Source organism: Heteronotia binoei, chromosome 4, assembly GCF_032191835.1.
Source record: "Heteronotia binoei isolate CCM8104 ecotype False Entrance Well chromosome 4, APGP_CSIRO_Hbin_v1, whole genome shotgun sequence".
Lineage (NCBI taxonomy): Eukaryota > Metazoa > Chordata > Lepidosauria > Squamata > Gekkonidae > Heteronotia > Heteronotia binoei.
This window is the reverse complement of record NC_083226.1, coordinates 97,201,631-97,220,705: the sequence shown is the minus strand read 5'-3', so window position 1 is coordinate 97,220,705 and position 19,075 is coordinate 97,201,631. Positions and strand designations below refer to the sequence as shown.

The following is a 19,075-nucleotide window of genomic DNA, read 5'->3' as shown; positions in this document are numbered from 1 at the left end:
TCAGTTATAGAATCTATTGACAGATTCTTCTGATTTGTTTACTTGCAGGGCTTTTTTTGTAGCAGGGACTCCTTTGCATATTAGTCCACACACCCCTAAAGTAGCCAGTCCTCCAAAAGCTTACAGGGCCTACTGTAAGCTCCAGGAGGATTGGCTACATAACAGGGGTGTGGCCTGTTTATTTGCGTATTCTTTATGGTCACATTCCTGTTCTGTTGAAGTATTACACTTTCAGTCTTACTAATGATTCTTAATTTATCGAAGACATGTAGCTTAGTTTCTAACTAGGTGGTACAAGTGTCCAAGGTTTTGTTCCTTCTCAATAAAATATATGATTGATATTGTGGTAACAGAATAGCAAGAAGAGATAGCAGTTAAAAAAAATGTTTTTGCCTATTTTCAGATCTTCCCGTTAGCTCTCCACTATGTCACACAGTTTTAAAGGTGCTCCAGCGCTGGGAGCAAGTTCTTCTCAGAAGACTTGAAATGCATGGTGGCCCACCAGAAAATTTCATTTCTGTTCATACTTCAGAAGATTCATCCTCTTCAGGTCCTGCACTACTCCGCCACAAAGCATTGCTAGAACCTACAAACACCCCTTTCAAGTAAATACATACAGTGTCTGAACTATGTTGTAAATATGTGTTGTTAATATTCTTTAGGAATGTGTGTGAAATCTGCTGTTTGAAATGAACATTTTTACATTCAGTAGTATTGGTCAGTTGAGCATCAGTTGTCTTAAACCAGTAGTCTTCAGCCTTTCCATATTTGGAACCTACCTTTAACCTTCTGGTGTGATAGCATGGAACTCATTGTGCTACAATCACATGATGGGCAGTCACCATTAGATCTGAGCCATAAGACAGGAAAAGGGGCTAGGGATTTGTGACCTCACCAAAGTCAAGGTTATTATTGTAGACAGCAAACCCAGAAAGTCAGGGACAGGAAGCACCAGCTGAACACCAAGCATTAGAGCATTTGAGAAGTACTGTCTCCCTCTGAATAGCTTCACTGCTCTGCTCCTCCTCACTGTGTATGTAAAATACATCAGGAATTGTGGCATCCTTGTCTATGCATGGATCAGATTCTTCTTAAAATCAGGAAAAAAGGATAGCTATATAGGGGCTCCTGACCTAGGAGGTGGGGTTCTGCAACACAACTGAAGATTCTTAACCCTTGAGCTGAAAACCACTGTCTCCATCAGTAGTTTGTTGTTTAACTGACATTGTTATTTGTAATAGAGTATCTAATAGAAGCTTACATTGCAGCATTAGTGTTAATATTTACTTGCAGGCACAATGTAAAACCAATGTGAAAGTTTGATTTCCACACTTAAAAATATAAAAAGGGCTTTTGTTAATATACGTCATGATGGGAGCTGTGTTTGTCTGTCTGTAGCAGTAGAAAAGAGTAAGAGTCCAGTAGCACCTTAAAGACTAACATTTGTGGTAGAGTATGAGCTTTCATGAGTCACAAAAGCTCATACCTTACCACAAATGTTCGTTTTTAAGGTGCTACTGGACTCTTATTCTTTTCTATTAAAATGTGTGTTAGACATAAACTTATCAGGATGCTGTCATGAGCAGAATCTCTCTCAAGCGTATACTCAGTATAATGTCCCTGGCTGTGAAAGGCCTTTGATTGCTGAATCCTTCTGTCTCCACATGTTCTTTAGTACTAAATAAACATAAATATGTTAAAAGATTGTATGTGGAACATGAAGTATTGACAGAATGTGTAGAACATTTTCTGTTTCTCCACAAAAAGAAATAGTTTCATCTTGGGAAAGCAAAACACAGAATGCTGTCAGCACTGACTCTGGGCACAAATGTGTCTTTTGCTTCTTGAAAGCTATTTCTTTTCCTTGTGCTCAGTTACCACCATTGAAATATATAGTCTCAAACACTGAAGTGATCTCATGAGACAAATGAACATGAGTGAGAGAGAAGAAGAATTGGTAATGCTTATATTTGTATTAGAAAACTATGTTAACATCTTACTTGCATAGGGAGATGGTTTGGGTCTGGCATTCTGTCAGTGGGCTGAGAAGGGATATACTTTTGCTTATATTGCATGTTATTGATATTGTATCAAGGGATAAATGCCTCCCATAGCTTTTTGTTTATAAGGATTATTGTCAAAATACAATAAGTATAATTTACTTCATTTCTTTAGTTATGTCATCTTGGGTTTGCATTCTTTTTGTACAGGAGTGGAAGACATGTCCAAACTCATTGTTTATTTTAAAATGAGGTAAAATTCTTCATAAACTTAAGAATCTGGACTCTAGAGAGTTCAGCTGGTTTACAGTAATTGCAGAGAAATAATAACACAAGACATAATAATGTATCAGTAATCATTTGCTTGATTCTGAACTGGAATCTGACAGTAATTTACACCAACATAATGTGAGCTTCAGTCTTCTGGCCAGCCACTGGAGGCTCTTTTATAGCTATTTCTAATACTATACAACACTTTGAGTGGAGTCTCTTCCCTGCTCAGCTCATTAGAGGGCATTTTCCAGCCCAAATAACCACATGCTCTGCAGGGTGGGGGCCTTTCCCTCAGTCCTTTCTTTGTTGCTGCATGGTTTGGACCTTCTCATCAGCTCTGATCTTCATGTGTTGTTCAAAGTTTTCAAAAACATTCCTTGCTACTGGAGCAACTTCTTTGTTTATTTTGCTTCGGTGAGGCCCACAACGCTACCATCTCGGGGAGGGCAGGATATAAATAAAATAAATAAATAAATAAAATTTGTCTCCAGTTTACCCTAAAAGCCCACTGTGACTGAGTGGCACAACTAAAAGCGAGCTTATGGGGGGAAATGCATCTGTGCTCTGATAGCTTGGCAGCAAACATATCTGTCCCAACAGAGCAGAGTCAGCCATTGTCATCAAAATTGCTAGCTTGGACTGACCACCTGATGAGTCCACCTTCAAGCACCTTGGTTCTGCCATTTCCAAGGTCAGATTCAAAACTTCAGACCTGATCACCCATCCAAACAGATAAACAGTTTTCTTTGGAACCACTACCTAAGAAAACTTGTATTAAGATGAAACACAAGGAAAAGCACTGCACCGGTTCCAAGATGCTTCCAGAACCAAATGACTCATCAATTCTGGGTTGCCTCCAGGTCTGATTAAACGGGCAGAGGTTCCTCCTCCACAAACGCCTTCACCGCATGCATCTCCAGTGTGCTCCTGTTCTGAAGGGGAGATAGAACCTGGTCAGGGTGTTTTAATGATTCTAGCAACTGATCAACATTCAGAACCACCCTCTCCAACACCATGGCAAGGCTCAATGCCACCATCACAGTAGCAAGGCTATCCCTTCTACTTCACCTTTCCAAAACCACAGGAATGAGATGATTGACAGTCAATAAAGGAACGCCCAGAACCAAGATCCTCCTTCTCACGGAACTGAGAACAGCGGATCTACCAGTTTTTAATCAATGTTTTGTAGAACATCCAGATTTTGAGGAGGAGGAAGTATTGAGGGCTAATTCCCCTTCTGCTTTGAGAGCCAGTTTGGTGTAGTGGTTAAGTGCGTGGACTGGGAGAACCGGGTTTGATTCCCCACTCCTCCACTTGCACCTGCTGGAATGGCCTTGGGTCAGCCAAAGCTCTGGCAGAGGTTGTCCTTGAAAGGGCAGCTGCTGTGAAAGCCCTCTCGGCCCCACCCACCTCACAGGGTGTCTGTTGTGGGGGGAGAAGATATAGGAGATTGTAAGCCGCTCTGAGTTTCTGATTCAGAAAGAAGGGTGGGGTATAAATCTGCAATTCTTCTTCTTCGGGCTCAGATCTACCATCAGATCCCTCCCATAATGACACTGGGGGAGACCCAGATCCAGTATCACTCAATGAGAAAATAAAGCTTGCTTGCTTTATTTTATTTTATTTTATTTGTTTGTTTATTTTACCATCCCAATCGGGCTCAGGGTGGTTTACATCAAAGCAGCAACAAAGATCAGAAATACAATAAAGCAAAACATTGACCTAAAAATGCTAATAATAATAATAATAATTTTTTTTAAAGATGGCATCAAAACCAGAGATACTATCTCATGGGGGAGGGGGAAGTGAAAAACAGAGAGTTGGGAGTGCCGGGATGGAAACCTTTGCTGTCCTCAGTCAAATGCCTTGTGGAACAATCTCTGGCTTGTAAGCCCTGTGGAACCACAAAAGGTCCCACAGGGTCCTGATAAAAAGTGGCAGAGAGCTCCATCAGGCTGCAGCCAGGGCAGAAAAGGCCCTTGTTGAGGACAGCTGGACATCTCTCGGGCTGGGGACCACCAGCAGATGCTGCCAAACAGAGTGCATGACTCCCTTGGGGGTATACCAGGAGAGGCAGTCCTGAAGGTATGCAGGTCCCAGGCCGTTAAGGGTCATAAAGGTCAACCCCAGGACCTTGAACCTGATCTGGTACCACACCAGAGCCAATGCAGCTCCTGTACCACAGAAGAGATGTGCATGTGTTTGGGGTCCCCATCAGGACCTGGGCTGCTGCATTTGCACCAGCTGGAATTTTTGGGTCAGCCTCAAGAGTAGGTCCATGTAGAGCAAGTTACAGTAATCCAGGCTGAAAGTGACCATTGCATGGATTACAGTGGCTAGGTTGGAGCAAGACAAGCAGGGAGCCAGCTGCTGGGCCTGGTGCAGGTGATAAAACACCAGCCTAGCAATATTGGTGACCTGGGCCTCCATAGACAAGGATCTATATAAAGTCATCCCCAGCAGGCTCTGAGCAGTAAGTGCCAGTGTCAACAGTACCCCACTGGGAGCCAGCATCTCACACCGGCATCACTGTGACCCATCCAGAGAATCTCCATCTTAGAAGGATTCAGTCTCAACTGACTCTGCTTTAACCAATCCACCATGGCCCCCAAATGCTTAGTCAGATTAACTAGGGCCACCCATCAACAGATAAAGCTGAGTGTTATCAGCATATTGATGATAACCCAACCTGAACTACATGCCAGCTGGCCAAGGGGGTGCATTTAGATGTTAAATAACATGCTGAGCAGATGGCGTGAATGGCCAAGTTGCTGGACACAGAAATAAGCTCCAGCAACCCTAGACCTATGGATAAGATTTTGGGGGAACTATGCAGAATCTTCTGGTACAATCACCTTCCCTATTCTAGAAAACATTGGAAACAGCTCAAAGGCTTTCTGGCAAAAACCAGCCAGCACAGGAGGAAAGCTGTTCTTATAGGTTTAGCCATCCCCCAACTTCCTCCCTCATAACTAAATAGATGCAATCAAAACCATGTCCAGGAGTACATTCCTCACCAGTGATGAAAAAGCTGCAGGAAAGTTTTCTCTTCAGTGACACTCAACCTTCATATAACCAGTTACAGTGCTATCATGAGAGGATACCAGCTGTTCCTTTGGGAAAAGATAGCTGCATATATAGATTTGTTATCAGAAAATAAGAAACATCTAGCAAAATTACTACAAGCAGAAGCACTGCATTTATTGAAGCAACAAATTAGCACAGGCAGACATGCAACTGATTCCTCATCCAGAGCCATTGGTTTAGCCCTTGTTCTCAGAATCCATGCATGGTTACACTCCACAGCCCTCCCTCTTGACTCTCAGGAGAAGGTGGAGGATCTCCCTTTTATGAATATGGCACTGTTTGCCTTTTTGACTGATAACTTTTTGTTGCAGATCAAGAAAAATAAGTAGACGGCTTGGTCATTTGGCATCACCCCCGGTCCTGCCTCTCCATGCAGACCTAGGCAATCATACCAGTTCCATCAGTCATACTTACCATATTCTTGAAACTAGCAGCCTCGAATGCCATAGTATCCAGGATCTTTCTGATTAGCACCAGTTGTGGATCAGTCTCCTATTGTCTTTAAATACAGGCTGGCTGTTTTTAGTGTTAAATGGCAAGAGATTACCCAGGATTCCTTGGTACTGCCTATTGTTTAGGATACAGATTAGAAAGTACTGCACTGGTTACCTGTTGCATACTGGATTTGTTTCAAGGTGCTGGTTCTTACCTTTAAAGCCCTTTATACTTATGAGACCACTTTTTCTCACATGTTCCTCAGAGAGTACTACAGTCAGGGTCTCAAAACCTTTCAATCTGCAGCCTCAGAGATATCAGACTGGCTACAACTTGAGGAAACGCCTTCTCAGTTGCAGCCCCATACTGGTGGAATGGGCTCCCAAAGAACATTAGGGCCCTTCAGGATCTTCTACAATTCCACAGGGCCTGTAAAATGGAGACCTTCCACCAAGCTTTTGATCACTAAATCTGGACGCTCTGCCGGAACCAAATTGAACTGGTCACCGTGGAGCCTGGCCCTTTGATCCGATCTGTATCTGGAGGATATGAACATTTAATATCTGAAAAAGATTTGCTTCACTTCAATCACCAATATGGCACTTTTAATGTTGTTATAATAGTTTTAAATGGTTTAAATGTTTTAATGTATTGCTGTTGGCCTTGTTCACCACCTTGAGCCTGCTTTCATTTGTTTTCATTTCATTTTATTTGATTTATATCCCGCCCTACCCCACCAAAGCGGGCTCAGGGCGGCGTGGGCAGGATATAAATGGAATTAAATAATTAATTCAATTAATAATGTAATTCCTATGTAGTTTATATGTAGTTCAAGTTTAGTTCAAATGTAGTTCATATGAAATTTATTATATTGAACAATGATACTACTGAATTCTTAATATCTTCTTCTTTCAATTTTAAATTTTTAGTTCTGATTTTGTTCTTGAATTGCCAGAATCTGTAGATGTTTATCTTTCACTTACAGGTCTACAAATCATAGCACTCTGTCTGTGAAAAGACTTTGGCAATATCTCATTAAACAAGAAATGGTCCAGGAAACCTTCATCAGAAACATATTTACAAAGAAAAGACACTTAAATGAGGTGTGTATATTAATGCTTCTATATGAAATTGCTTACCATTAATTATGTTTTTACTGAAACCAATGAGTATCAAAACTTTTGACCTTTAGGGCTCTTCCTGGTGTTTTTTCTGTTTTTGGGTCAAATTGTTCTCTCATTTAAGGCATCCTATTATCACAGTGCCAATCATCTGGTCCATGAAAGTGCAGGAATCTTTGTAGGCATCTTGGTACTTCATATGAGAATCTGAGAGTAAAGGTGTATAATAATAGGGATATTAGAGAAAATCAATCATTCCTTCTTTACTTTTAAGTTTATATCTAACCACCATTAAAGCAAGTTACTTGTCTGCTATTCACATATATTAATATCTTTATGTATTTATGGAGATCACTGATACTCTACTCTTTGAGGCTGTCAGTAATACACTTAAGTTCTGTCACCCTCCTGATTCTTCACAGCAGTTTGATGGCAGTTACCAAGATACAATTGTTGATTTCTGGGTTATCAGAGTGTTCCATTCTGATGCTATGTCTCTAATTCGGTGGGGAGTGCAGACTTGTTGCTCATTACTTCGTCAGATTTTCTTCCATTTGTAATATTCATATAATCTGTCATCCAGTTTTCTTGCTTGCTCTGCTTCTTTGCTTTTTTAAATATAATATGAACCACTGGCAATTATGCAATGGGAAAAATCAGATTTGATTATCTCTTCTAAACAGCTAGTTTTGGCCCAGTATTGCACATTACACTAACAAAACCACATGTAAATATATGTTTTTTGCATTCAGCCTGTTGTACATAGAGTTGTAATAATGGGACTTCTTGTAAGAAAAATACACTGCTGAACACATTTTATGAAAAACAGATCTATAGTTAAGGTCTGTGTGACCTCAAGTAAAGGTCTATGTGGTATTGTTGGTTATAAGTTTCATTACATTCTGTTAGTCCCAGGGGATTGGTTTGCTGCACCGCTCACCTTTAATCTTGCTGAACTAGACAAGTCTGTGTCTGATAAAATGCGTTGGAGCTTCATTAATGTCTCCTTACAATCAGTGGAAGAAAGGTGGGATATAAGCACAGTAGAATCCATAACAAAGCCGCCCTGAGCCACTTGTGGGAAGGGCGGGATATAAATTCTAAATAAATAAAAAAAATAAAAGCCCTAATATCAGTAGTACATATCAAGGTGATATCATAATGGTGGTTTGCATCAGCTGTTGTATTTAAGAAACTAAATTATTTAATATGTCTTACATCACATTCTACATTTCAGTCATTGCTTTCTCCACTCTTTAGTCAGAATCATTTTTAGATTGAAAGTTAGTGTCTGACAGTGAACAACACAGTCCCACTAATCAGGGTGTACAAGTCAATTTTACATTATATCCTTCGCTGTTTGAGAATATACTGACTTTTTATTTGTCTAAAATGTTTATAAGCCAGATATTAGAACTCAATAATGTGTGAGCATGTGATGTGGATGCCATTCATTAAAAAAAAATTATACAAAAATTATGATTAGATGTGTTTATCTTCTGTCTTCCTCAAAAAGAGAATTCAGCCTTTATACTATTTAAGACTTAGGGTGCTTTACATGCTTCTAAGAAAATGCTATAAAGAATGGACCCCAACACTATAGGCATTAAGCACTGATATAATAAACAAACCAAAAAACTGGACTATTTTCCCCCACTTTCTTCTATATTTTTAATATGTACTGCAGACTGAACAAAGACATTTGCCCATCACAGTTTTTGAAGGGAAACACTGAGAAGGAATATCGGTGTTCAAAATATTGTCTGTTGTGATTTTGTAACTTGTTTCGTTAAGTGTTAATGCTTGTTCATAAATATAAACTGTTTACCTCACTGTTCAGAATTCATTTTATGTCTCATAGTGTCTATTGTCATGTGATTATTCTTTTTTGGTATAGTCATTAGAAGAGCAAAATGAACCTATCAGAAGTACCCCGGTTGAAGAACATGGAAATAAGGTATCCTTAACAGAAACTGTCATATGGGAAAAAATACATATTTTGCATGCAAAAATCTGTTATATGTATATGTATATATAATCCTGTGCTATGTATATGTATATATAATCCTGCAATGCAGAGTTGTATGTGGGGGTGTGTAGGAAAAAACCCTCCATTTTTTAATCTATTGGACCTGGAAATATCAGTATTTCCTGATACTCCAGAATCCCAGTATCGGTATGGCGTTGAGGTTTGGGTAAATATTTGGGAAACCTGAATTTATTTGTCTCCATTATACCCTCTTGGGACTGTCCCTATAGGGTGTAATGGAGAATTGATGTCAAGGGGAACTGATCTCTGCCACCTGGAGGTCAGTTGTAATTCTGAGTGATCTCCAGCCCTCATCTGGAGATTGGCAACAGGAAATGGCATTGTACCTGTGTGAGGTCCCACCCCACCTCAAACTCCATCCTTTCCAGGCCTCACCGCTTAAATTTCCAGGAATTTCCTAACTGGGAGTTGGCAACTGTATCTCCTCTTTATCTGCTCCTCTGACTTCAGCTTTCCATTGCCTTCCCCCTCCCTGCAACCTTTACATAGGAAAAGGACAATCTTTCTCCATAGTGTGTATGTGGGGGGGACAAAGCATCTGACGACATTCTCTTCTTCCCCCCTTTGAACTGAACAACAACCCTGTGAGGCAGTTTAGGCTGGAAGCCTGTGACTGGTCTGAAATCACCCAGTCAGCTTCCACAGCAAGAACCTAGGTCTGGCAGACCCCCTCTGAAGTCCTAACTCCTATGCCCTCCTCAAACTCCACCACAGAATCTCCAGGAATTTCCCACCAACCTGGAACTGGCAGCCTTAGTCAGGACTGGCCCCAATGAGTTCTGCCTCAGAGGCCTTTAGTGGTACCTTTCAGACCAGCAGTTTGTCTCTGATAATGTTGTTGGTCTTAAGCACAGGGCTTTAGTCTCTCACTGTGTCTCGCTTTCCCTCTGTATTACTCTCTCTGTATCTGGTCTGTTGCCAAAGGTCACTGTTTTCTCCCCTTTTCAGAGGAGAACAGGGAGGAGTCCTCAGCCAATCAAGGGAAGCCTTTCTTTGGCTGTTTCCCTCCTCCCTCAGCCAATCAAGGGAAGCGTTTTTTTTCTCCTCTGTGAATCAGTGGGACAGGTGGCTCAGCCAGTGGGAGAGTAGGGAGAGCCAGTAACTGCCAGAACTAAGGTTGGCTGCCTATTACAGCTTTGCTGGCTAGCAACAGCCAATCAGGCAAGAGACAGGAACAAACTCAACTAACGGCATGCAAGTACTCTTGATTGATAGTTTGATGGGTCAAAGGTTGATGCACCACAGTCCCACCCACTCCCAACTGATTAGGGTACTTCACTTTGCCAAGATGAAAGGGCTTTCATTATTTATGATATTTTTATGCCATCTCTTCAGATTTGACTTGAGGTGGCCTACAATTAGAATCACTATACAATTAGAATTAGAATCACTCTACAATTAGAGAGCCAGTTTGGTGTAGTGGTTAAGTGTGTGGACTCTTATCTGGAGAACCAGGTTTGATTCCCCACTCCTCCACTTACAGCTGTTGGAATGGCCTTGGGTTCGCCATAGCTATTGCAGGAGTTGTCCTTGAAAGGGCAGCTGCTGTGCGAGCCCTCTCAGCCCCACCCACCTCACAGAGTGTCTGTTGTGGGGGGAGAAGATATAGGAGATTGTAAGCCACTCTGAGTCTCTGATTCAGAGAGAAAGGCGGGAATTTTTCTTCTAGAATCACCGTAATATCAAAAAACAAGGCATTATTTAAAAAAACAAGAAGAAAGATCATATAAACATAATGGAAATGATTGCCGTAGTGTAGCAACAAAATGGAATTTTTAAAGTACATATAGCTTTAAAATGAAGATGAGGAAGAATCTGGTGATGAAACTGTTCAAAGGAATGGTTTGGAATGGTATGATAAGAACAATGAGCAGAAAATATCAAACAAGCAGTATCATCAGTGTTGGATTCTCTGCACTTGGTAGTGCTGGAGAACCACGTAAAAGTAGCAGAGTGCTCAGGGCTTTAACACAACAGAGCTGGTGCTAGGTGTGACAGCAGACTTGACAATGTTACATGGAATCAGCAATTAGTTCTAAGACTAATAAACAACTTTTATTAAAGGAAATACATGTTTGAGAGTGCAGGTGAGAGATAGGGATAGATTATCTATTCTTACTAACTGTGTTGGATGCTGGCCACATGTCCAGCCTCCATGGTGCAAATGAAGAGACCTCTCACCTTCTTTGTGTGTGCGAGAGACGAGGTGTGAGAGGAAATTGCACCCTAAGAATAGCTTTCTGCTATCAAATAACAGGAAGGAAAGGATGCTCTGTGTGTCATAAAAACATAAGAGAAGCCATGTTGAATCAGACCAATGGCCCATCCAGTCCGACACTCTGTGTCACACAGTGGCCAAAAACCCAAGTGCCATCAGGAGGTCCACCACTGGAGCCAGGATTCAGATGTCCTGAGCTCTCTATCTGTCTAAACTCTTTGCTGCCATCTCTCAGGTTTGAGACAGGAGATGGTGCAAAGTCCTCCACTCCTAACGCCCCTCTCAGTGTCTCATGGTTCAATCTACAAGATTCATTTTCTGTCATAGAATTTAACAGTCTAAAACAGAATGGGGTGACTTAAAGATGAAAACACTAATTTAATGTGCAAAGAACTATAAATAGAACAAATATAGAGAAGGCATTTTTGCCACCTGCTTCCTCCCATTGATGCCCACTCTACTACCCTGAAAGCCATTTTTTGTTTTGTTTTGGTATTTTGTGTGTATGTTGACCTTTGGTGCCTGAAAGCCATTTCTGAGGGTTGGCAGATTATCTGGAATGGCACAGAATGTTGGCATGATCTGCCAAGAAATCAGGAAATCCACAAAATCTCCCTTATGCAAACTTCATCAGCAGTTTTTTAGAATGATTGTATACTAGTAACTTGTTTCTTGCCAGTGGAATGGTTGATCTCAGACATTTTATATATTTTCTAAGCATTTTCATAGGTCATCATGTTTACATTGTGTTTCCACTAATTTCTCATTTTTTTCCTGTGTAATTAGGAATTAAATGTAATAATAATGTTACAATAAATGGATCTAATGTATACAGGTTCTGTAATTACTAATAGTTTTATACTGGCTTATATGAGAATGCTGAAAAAATTAACTTGAATGAAGAGATATATTTTTTTATTTTTAATTTCAATTTAGATAGATAGATAAATTTATTGTCATTGTTCTCAAGAAAATGAGAGCAACGAAATGAGGTGCTCTTCCACAAACATACCAACACATCAACACCCACAAAAGAACATATACATAGACCATTTAAATGCATTATATACCACCCTTCCCTGAGTTAAGAACATAAGAGAAGCCATGTTGGATCAGGCCAATGGCCCATCCAGTCCAACGCTCTGTGTCACACAGTGGCAAAAAATTTTATATATACACACACACTGTGGCTAATAGCCACTGATGGACCTGTGCTCCATATTTTTATCTAAACCCCTCTTGAAGGTGGCTATACTTGTGGCCGCCACCACCTCCTGTGGCAGTGAATTCCACATGTTAATCACCCTTTGGGTGAAGAAGTACTTCCTTTTATCCGTTTTAACCTGTCTGCTCAGCAATTTCATCGAATGCCCACGAGTTCTTGTATTGTGAGAAAGGGAGAAAAGTACCTCTTTCTCTACTTTCTCCATCCCATGCATTATCTTGTAAACCTCTATCATGTCACCCTGCAGTCGACGTTTCTCCAAGCTAAAGAGTCCCAAGCGTTTCAACCTTTCTTCATAGGGAAAGTGTTCCAGCCCTTTAATCATTCTAGTTGCCCTTCTCTGGACTTTCTCCAATGCTATAATATCCTTTTTGAGGTGCGGCGACCAGAACTGCACACAGTACTCCAAATGAGACCGCACCATCGATTTATACAGGGGCATTATGTTCATATAGCTTAGGGCAGTTAACAACAAGAAGTACACTAGAAACCAGAATTAAAACAGTCAAGTCAAATTTTTAAAAACATTTTTTAAAATTAGATGGTGCTAACTAAATACAGTAGTCTTGCAGGCAGGGATAGAGCAAGGTGGCGGGAGGCGGGAAGGGAGGGCCATATAAGGTGGTATCTATTCCTCAGCCAAAAGCCTGGCAGAACATCTCTGCCTTACATGTCCTGCAGAACTGCATAGAACATGGATGTTATTTGGCAGAGTTCCACCAGGTAGGAGCCCTGGCTTTAGTCGAGCATAGACAGACATCTTTAAGGCTAGGAATCACTGATAGATTATTTCCTGCTGAGCATAAAGCTCTTTGGAGGACAAACCAGAGGAGGCAGTCCCTAAAATGTTAGTGCATTAACAAAAGTGAGAGTCTTTGGTTTGTTTGTTGTTTTAAAAATACAGATAGAGTATGATTTGGGACATCCTGGAAGTAAAGCAAGAATCATCCATAAAGAATCTGACATTATTACTGCTTTTGCTGTCAATAAGGCAAGTATAGACCACTTTTTTTCCCCTTCAGTGTTTTGAATATTTTGAAATGGTGTTATGATAGGTTCATAAACAGAGAGAGTTGCTATAATTGTAACAGTCTAGAAGATTTTTTTTTAAATTGTCAGTTCCTAGAAAGCAGAAATCTTCATTTCTTGCTCATGCATTGAAGATTATTCTTGTTTTTGTAACCATTAAAAACACAGCAATCTCTTCTATCTTGAAGGTGTAAACATAAGAATCTACCATTTCTGTGATTAAGGCACTGATTATTTACCATCTCCCTTTACTTTCCATAAGTTTTAAATCTTACCCACTGTCCACTTTATGCCCTACAACATCACTTGAGAGAGGTACACTAGTTAAATAAATAAAGGGTTATAATGTGGACGAACAAATCACTTTTCCCTAGGTACCTAAGAGTATGTTATATTACAGGTATATGGTTTTGTCTGAGACTTCTCCATTTGCATACTTGGGGTAACTACTCCATGTATAAATTGGTAATAATTATCTGGTACCAGTAGCTCACCTACATTTTACATTTAGCATATAGTTCATTTTATACTTTAAACCTCCTAAATAGCCCATTTTATCAGGTACAAGTCCCTGATAAGGATTTGTTTCAAATTTGTGGTTCAGTAACAGTCTACTAATTTTCCTAATGTTATTGTCATTGCTGATGAGTGGTTAATTGTCCCAAGCATATTCATATATCCTCTACTATATTGTTCCATGTATTTATATATGCATTTATGTACATTTATTCATGACTGCACTAACCCCTGTATTACAATACCAATATTTACTAACCTTTATATATATTTATTATATTCTCTTATGGATTTATGTAGCATAGTATTGGTAACATATGAGGCCATAATAGAGAGTAACCTCTTGTGGGAAGCAAGGGCCGAATCTTTTCTCCTTGGTAACAGAAGATAGGTACCAACTGAAAATATCTGCAAAGCTGGAATATGACCTTGGAGAAAAGCCACACAGTGGTCTGGGAACTAATTCAAAGACTTTTGAGCGGGAGACCATTAGGTGGAAGAAATGATGGGCCGTTAACCTGTAACCTATATTTGAAGTGCACCTTTCACTTATTGTCAGTCTGGCAAGACAAGTAGTCTTATATGCACATGCTACAAATGTTTGCTACATGATTCGTCATTAAGAAGAAGACTGCAGATTTATACCCCGCCCTTCTCTCTGACTCAGAGCGGCTTACAATCTCCTATATCTTCTCTCCCCACAACAGATACCCTGTGAGGTGGGTGGGGCTGAGAGGGCTCTCACAGCAGCTACCCTTTCAAGGACAACCTCTGCAATAGCTATGGCTAACCCAAGGCCATTCCAGCAGCTGCAAGTTATCTCCCAGATAAGGGTCCATACACTTAACCACTACACTGAACTGGCTCTCTAATTGCTTATTTTGCATTCACTCAAGAAATTTTCTGATATATTCCGGGCAAAATGTTACACATCTCTTCAGATTGACAGAAGCATGTTTGGTGTAGTGATTAAGTGTGTGGACTCTTATCTGGGAGATCTGGATTTGATTTCCCACTCCTCCACTTGCAGTTGCTGGAATGGCCTTGAGTCAGCCATAGTTCTCATAGCAGTTGTCCTTGAAAGGGCAGCTTCTGTGAGAACTCTCTCAGTGCCACTTACCTCACAGGGAGTCTGTTGTGAGCAGGGCTGGTGCACAAGCGCAAGGGAGCTGGACAGACTGGCCAGCTCCTGCGCGCCACTGCTGCCCTCGCCACCCCACTCTCACCGCTGCCGCCACCTTGCTTTCGCTGCTGCCACCCTTGCCACTGCCCTTATTTCTGCGTGGCCCTGGAGTAGCTGTGGCGCAGAGGTGAGCAGTGGGTGGTCAAGGTGAGAGGCGGGCATTGGAGGGTAGCACACAGCAGCTTTGCCTCAGCCACCGCACACCCTTGGAACACCCCTGCCCATCAGGGAGAGGAGGCACAGGGCGGGAAGCCTGCCTGGGGCGCCCCACGCCCTAGGGCCAGCCCTGGTTGTGGGGGGAGGGGTGGGGAGGTAAAAGAGATTGTGACCACTCTGAGACTCTGAAATTCAGAGTATAGGGTGGGATATAAATCCAATATCATCATGATATCATATCGTCTTCTCCTCCTCCTCACTTATTGATGTGTGAAGTATTACTGTCAATAATGCTGTTTAATGTCACATAATGAGCCTTACTTATGATTCTGTGCCCCACCCAGTTGAGCCTCAGGGTTTGAGATGATGATTACAGTTCTACTGTGTACTTTGGAGGAACCCTCAGCAGTCCAGTGTGATCAGTTTTACTGGTAAAGTGCTTAGAAAAGTGTTCACATCTGCTCTGACTGGGACTCTGCTTTAACAATAATAGATGCTCCCAAGGTGCCCTTTTGTCAGGTTCATGTGAATACTTCTAAATTAATTGAGCCTGCTGATGTGGACAAAATTCTTGGAGAAGTGTGGCCTGCTCTCTAGATTCACATCTTTTATGGTTGGTGAAATTGACCAAATCTAAATTGGCATAATTTATGCCAAATGTAAACTGTTCCTTGGTAGAATGTGTACTGCCAGCAGCCTTATCAGAAAGACCTTTATCAGAAAGGGGAGGGACCTCCTTCAATAGTCCTTATATCTGAATAATCATAGATTTGCCTCAGATCTTTTCTCTTTCAGGAAGGAATTCCAGGTACTCCTGGATGACATCGGTTATCTGGATACTATTTCTCTACAAGCTATGATACATAAACTGCTTTAGTTGGCCTTTTAGATTATATATTCCTCCAATTGCCCAACATGGGAACTTCTTGTTGATTCTCTTGGATTTCTCAGAAGCCTTCAATGCCATAGATCATAGCATCCATCTGTACTGCCTGTCAAAGACAAATTGGAGTAGAATTGTGTTGGACTCACTCAGCTCATTGCTTGATGGCAGGTTCTAGAAAGTGGTTCTGGTAGACTCTGTGGTTTCATGTTTTGTTTTGAGGTAGTAATAAAATTAAATATTTTTAACATTGCACTTTCTGACTGTGGGTTTGTTTTAATAATTGTATTGCAGGCCAACAGAAACTGTATTGCTATAGCTTCCAGTCATGACATTCAAGAGCTAGATGTTTCTGGGATTCTAGCTACACAGATTTATACTTGGCTTGATGACGACTTAGAAGCAGAAGCTAAAGGGTACTATGTTTTAACTTTTCCATTTGGTTGCATCTATTATTGTTCTACATTGGGATTATATGCTCTTCTTTTCAGGACTCTGCTTTTTCATCAGAATATCCTGCTTATTCCTGTGATGTCCTCTGTGTACATGGACTGGGTAAACATGAACTTTTGGCAACCATTTGCTTAGTCCTTCAAGACTGACCTGCTCTACCATAGCTATCTTCTTAACTAGTCACCAGAAGCCTTATGATTTTAATTTTGAGAACCCAACATATCTTATATGAACTTGAAACATAAATCTAATTACTGAGTACTAGGGGTGTGCATTCAGGTCTATCTGAGCCAAAAATACATCCTGATAACACCTTATTGGTATTTTGGGGTATATTTCAGCATCCCAAATGTAGCCAAGATTTTTCAGGAGAACAAAAAAGAAAAGAAACCTGATATATTCGGGAATTACTGGCAAACTCAGAACAACAGAACCTCAATATTACAGCTGTAAATTTCTATTTAAATACAAAATTGCTCAGTTATCCTGTCTCTTGTGTGTGTTTTATAATAAATATTCCAATTAAATCTCTTATAACAGTGTTCTCCATCACTGTTAGATGGAACTGCTGAAGAGAGCCCCAGTGGAGCCTGTGGGGAGGGTTCTCCCTCCACGAGTGGCTGTTTTGTAGACTCATTGGGCAGTCTGACTTAAACTGAGCTGCCCAGCAGAGCCCAACATAGCCTGCAGGGAGAGCTTTAGCTGCAGAATGGGTTGGTTTGCAGGCTCAATTGAGTCCCAGCAGAGCCTGCAGGGAGAGCACTCCCTACAAGACTGGCTGCTTTGCAGGCTCTGTTGGGCAGTGTAGTTTAAAGGGACTGCACAAAAGAGTCCCAGTTGAGCTGCCTTTCAGCTGTTTTTGCAGCTCCTTTTTTCCCCTCTGCCTTTTTTGGTTTGGGCTTATTGGACCTGAAAAAAAGTTGGGATTTCCAAAAAATCTGGGATCTCCATACTGTACTAGTATCGGGATCTGGAGTTTTGGGAGAATCCCAATTATTTTTATTTTTTGGGGGGGGGGGGGCGGGGTTCAGTAGACCCAAACAGAAAACTACTGAGAAAAAAAATTGCATTCCCTACTAAGTATCTTATTGGCTGTCAAATGAAATTTGCAGACTGAATAAACTACCACTGTGCCTTTCACTGGAAGAGGACATATGATACTTACTGTTCATAAAGCATTATCAGTCCTCATTATAGCAATTTTTTTTCTTTATAGATCTGATGACTTTTTAGTTATACATGCTCGTGATGACCTGGCCAATATTCAGGGAACAACACCATATACTCATAGTAATCCTGGCACTCCAATCAACATGCCTTGGCTCGGTGGTACCCAGACTGGAAGAGGGGCTGTTGTGGTGAGTTTCTTCTTATAAAACCCTATAGTCACAACATGAATAACTAAAATCTTTTCCTTTCATAGCTGCTGCTACAGATAGTGGGAAGGAGGCAAAGCCTTGTGCTGTTACCTATGATGTTGATTTTTGATGCCAGGCAGTATGAAAATGATTAGAACCAATCAAGCCTGATTCAGTCCAGGGTTTGTCTTGCCTTCCTTGCTTCATAAAATTTTATTATTGTGAATGTGAACTTAGAATGGTTTTTAGATAATGTTGATTTTAATGTCTTGTATAACTACTGTATTGTATATTTTATGGATGTTGTTAGCCGCCCTGAGCTGCTTAGGTGGGGAGGGTGGGATATAAATAAAATTTTATTATTATTATTATTATTCATAGCAGACCTAATTGTTAGCTCAACTCAGTCCATAAAATATTTTTCTCTTATTCATTGTCTTTTGCACATCATTAGTTTTAAAGTCCATACATCGAGAAGACCAATAAGACAAGATATGGTTTTCTCATCATGATGTTTAGAACAGTAGGAAAGGCTATGCCTATTAGTGTTTTTCTTTTATGAATCTCTTAAAGGAACAGGAGCCTCCTGTGGTTTGGATCTGGCAGTTTTATATCTGCAGTGGCTTTCTGGCCATGGCCTTCGACTTTCATAAACTCATTTTGTCATTAGGATTGCCTTGATTTTCTTGTTACTGAATGAGGGCCCATAGTAAAGGAATCAAGGCTATGATGCTTTCCCTATCACTCTCTTTCTCTGCCAGGAATAGGAAGGAATAGCTCATATTAATACAGCAGCTAGAATTCTCCTGGCACAGAAATGGAAACTTCAGGAAATCCCCAAGAGATCAGACTTGGTGGAAAAAATTCTGGAAACGGCAGAAACAGACTATTTATCCCAGTTGTTAGCTGGGAAATCTAAGGACGAAACAAGGAAGCTTTGGGAGAAGCTATATGCAAGGTTAGATACTTAAGTCATACTGGTGTGAACTTTTATTCTCCAGTGGTCCCAGGAGTGGTCCATTCCTTCTACTCCTGGGATCATAGCTCCTCCTCTCTGTGGGCAGGGCCAGCAGACTTGAACCCAGAGG

The 19,075-nt window shown here is 40.8% G+C and overlaps 1 protein-coding gene across 3 annotated transcripts in view; it reads left to right on the top strand.

Moving 5' to 3' along the window:
* DMXL1 (Dmx like 1) overlaps window positions 1–19,075 on the top strand; it is a 209,517-nt gene that overhangs the window by 134,933 nt on the left and 55,509 nt on the right. For all 3 annotated transcript variants that reach the window (XM_060235556.1, XM_060235559.1, XM_060235558.1), the window contains 6 exons: window positions 404–605; window positions 6,781–6,898; window positions 8,814–8,873; window positions 13,314–13,400; window positions 16,471–16,592; window positions 17,846–17,987. In XM_060235556.1, the coding sequence (XP_060091539.1) occupies window positions 404–605; window positions 6,781–6,898; window positions 8,814–8,873; window positions 13,314–13,400; window positions 16,471–16,592; window positions 17,846–17,987 (731 nt within the window). The remainder of the gene's footprint in view (window positions 1–403; window positions 606–6,780; window positions 6,899–8,813; window positions 8,874–13,313; window positions 13,401–16,470; window positions 16,593–17,845; window positions 17,988–19,075) is intronic.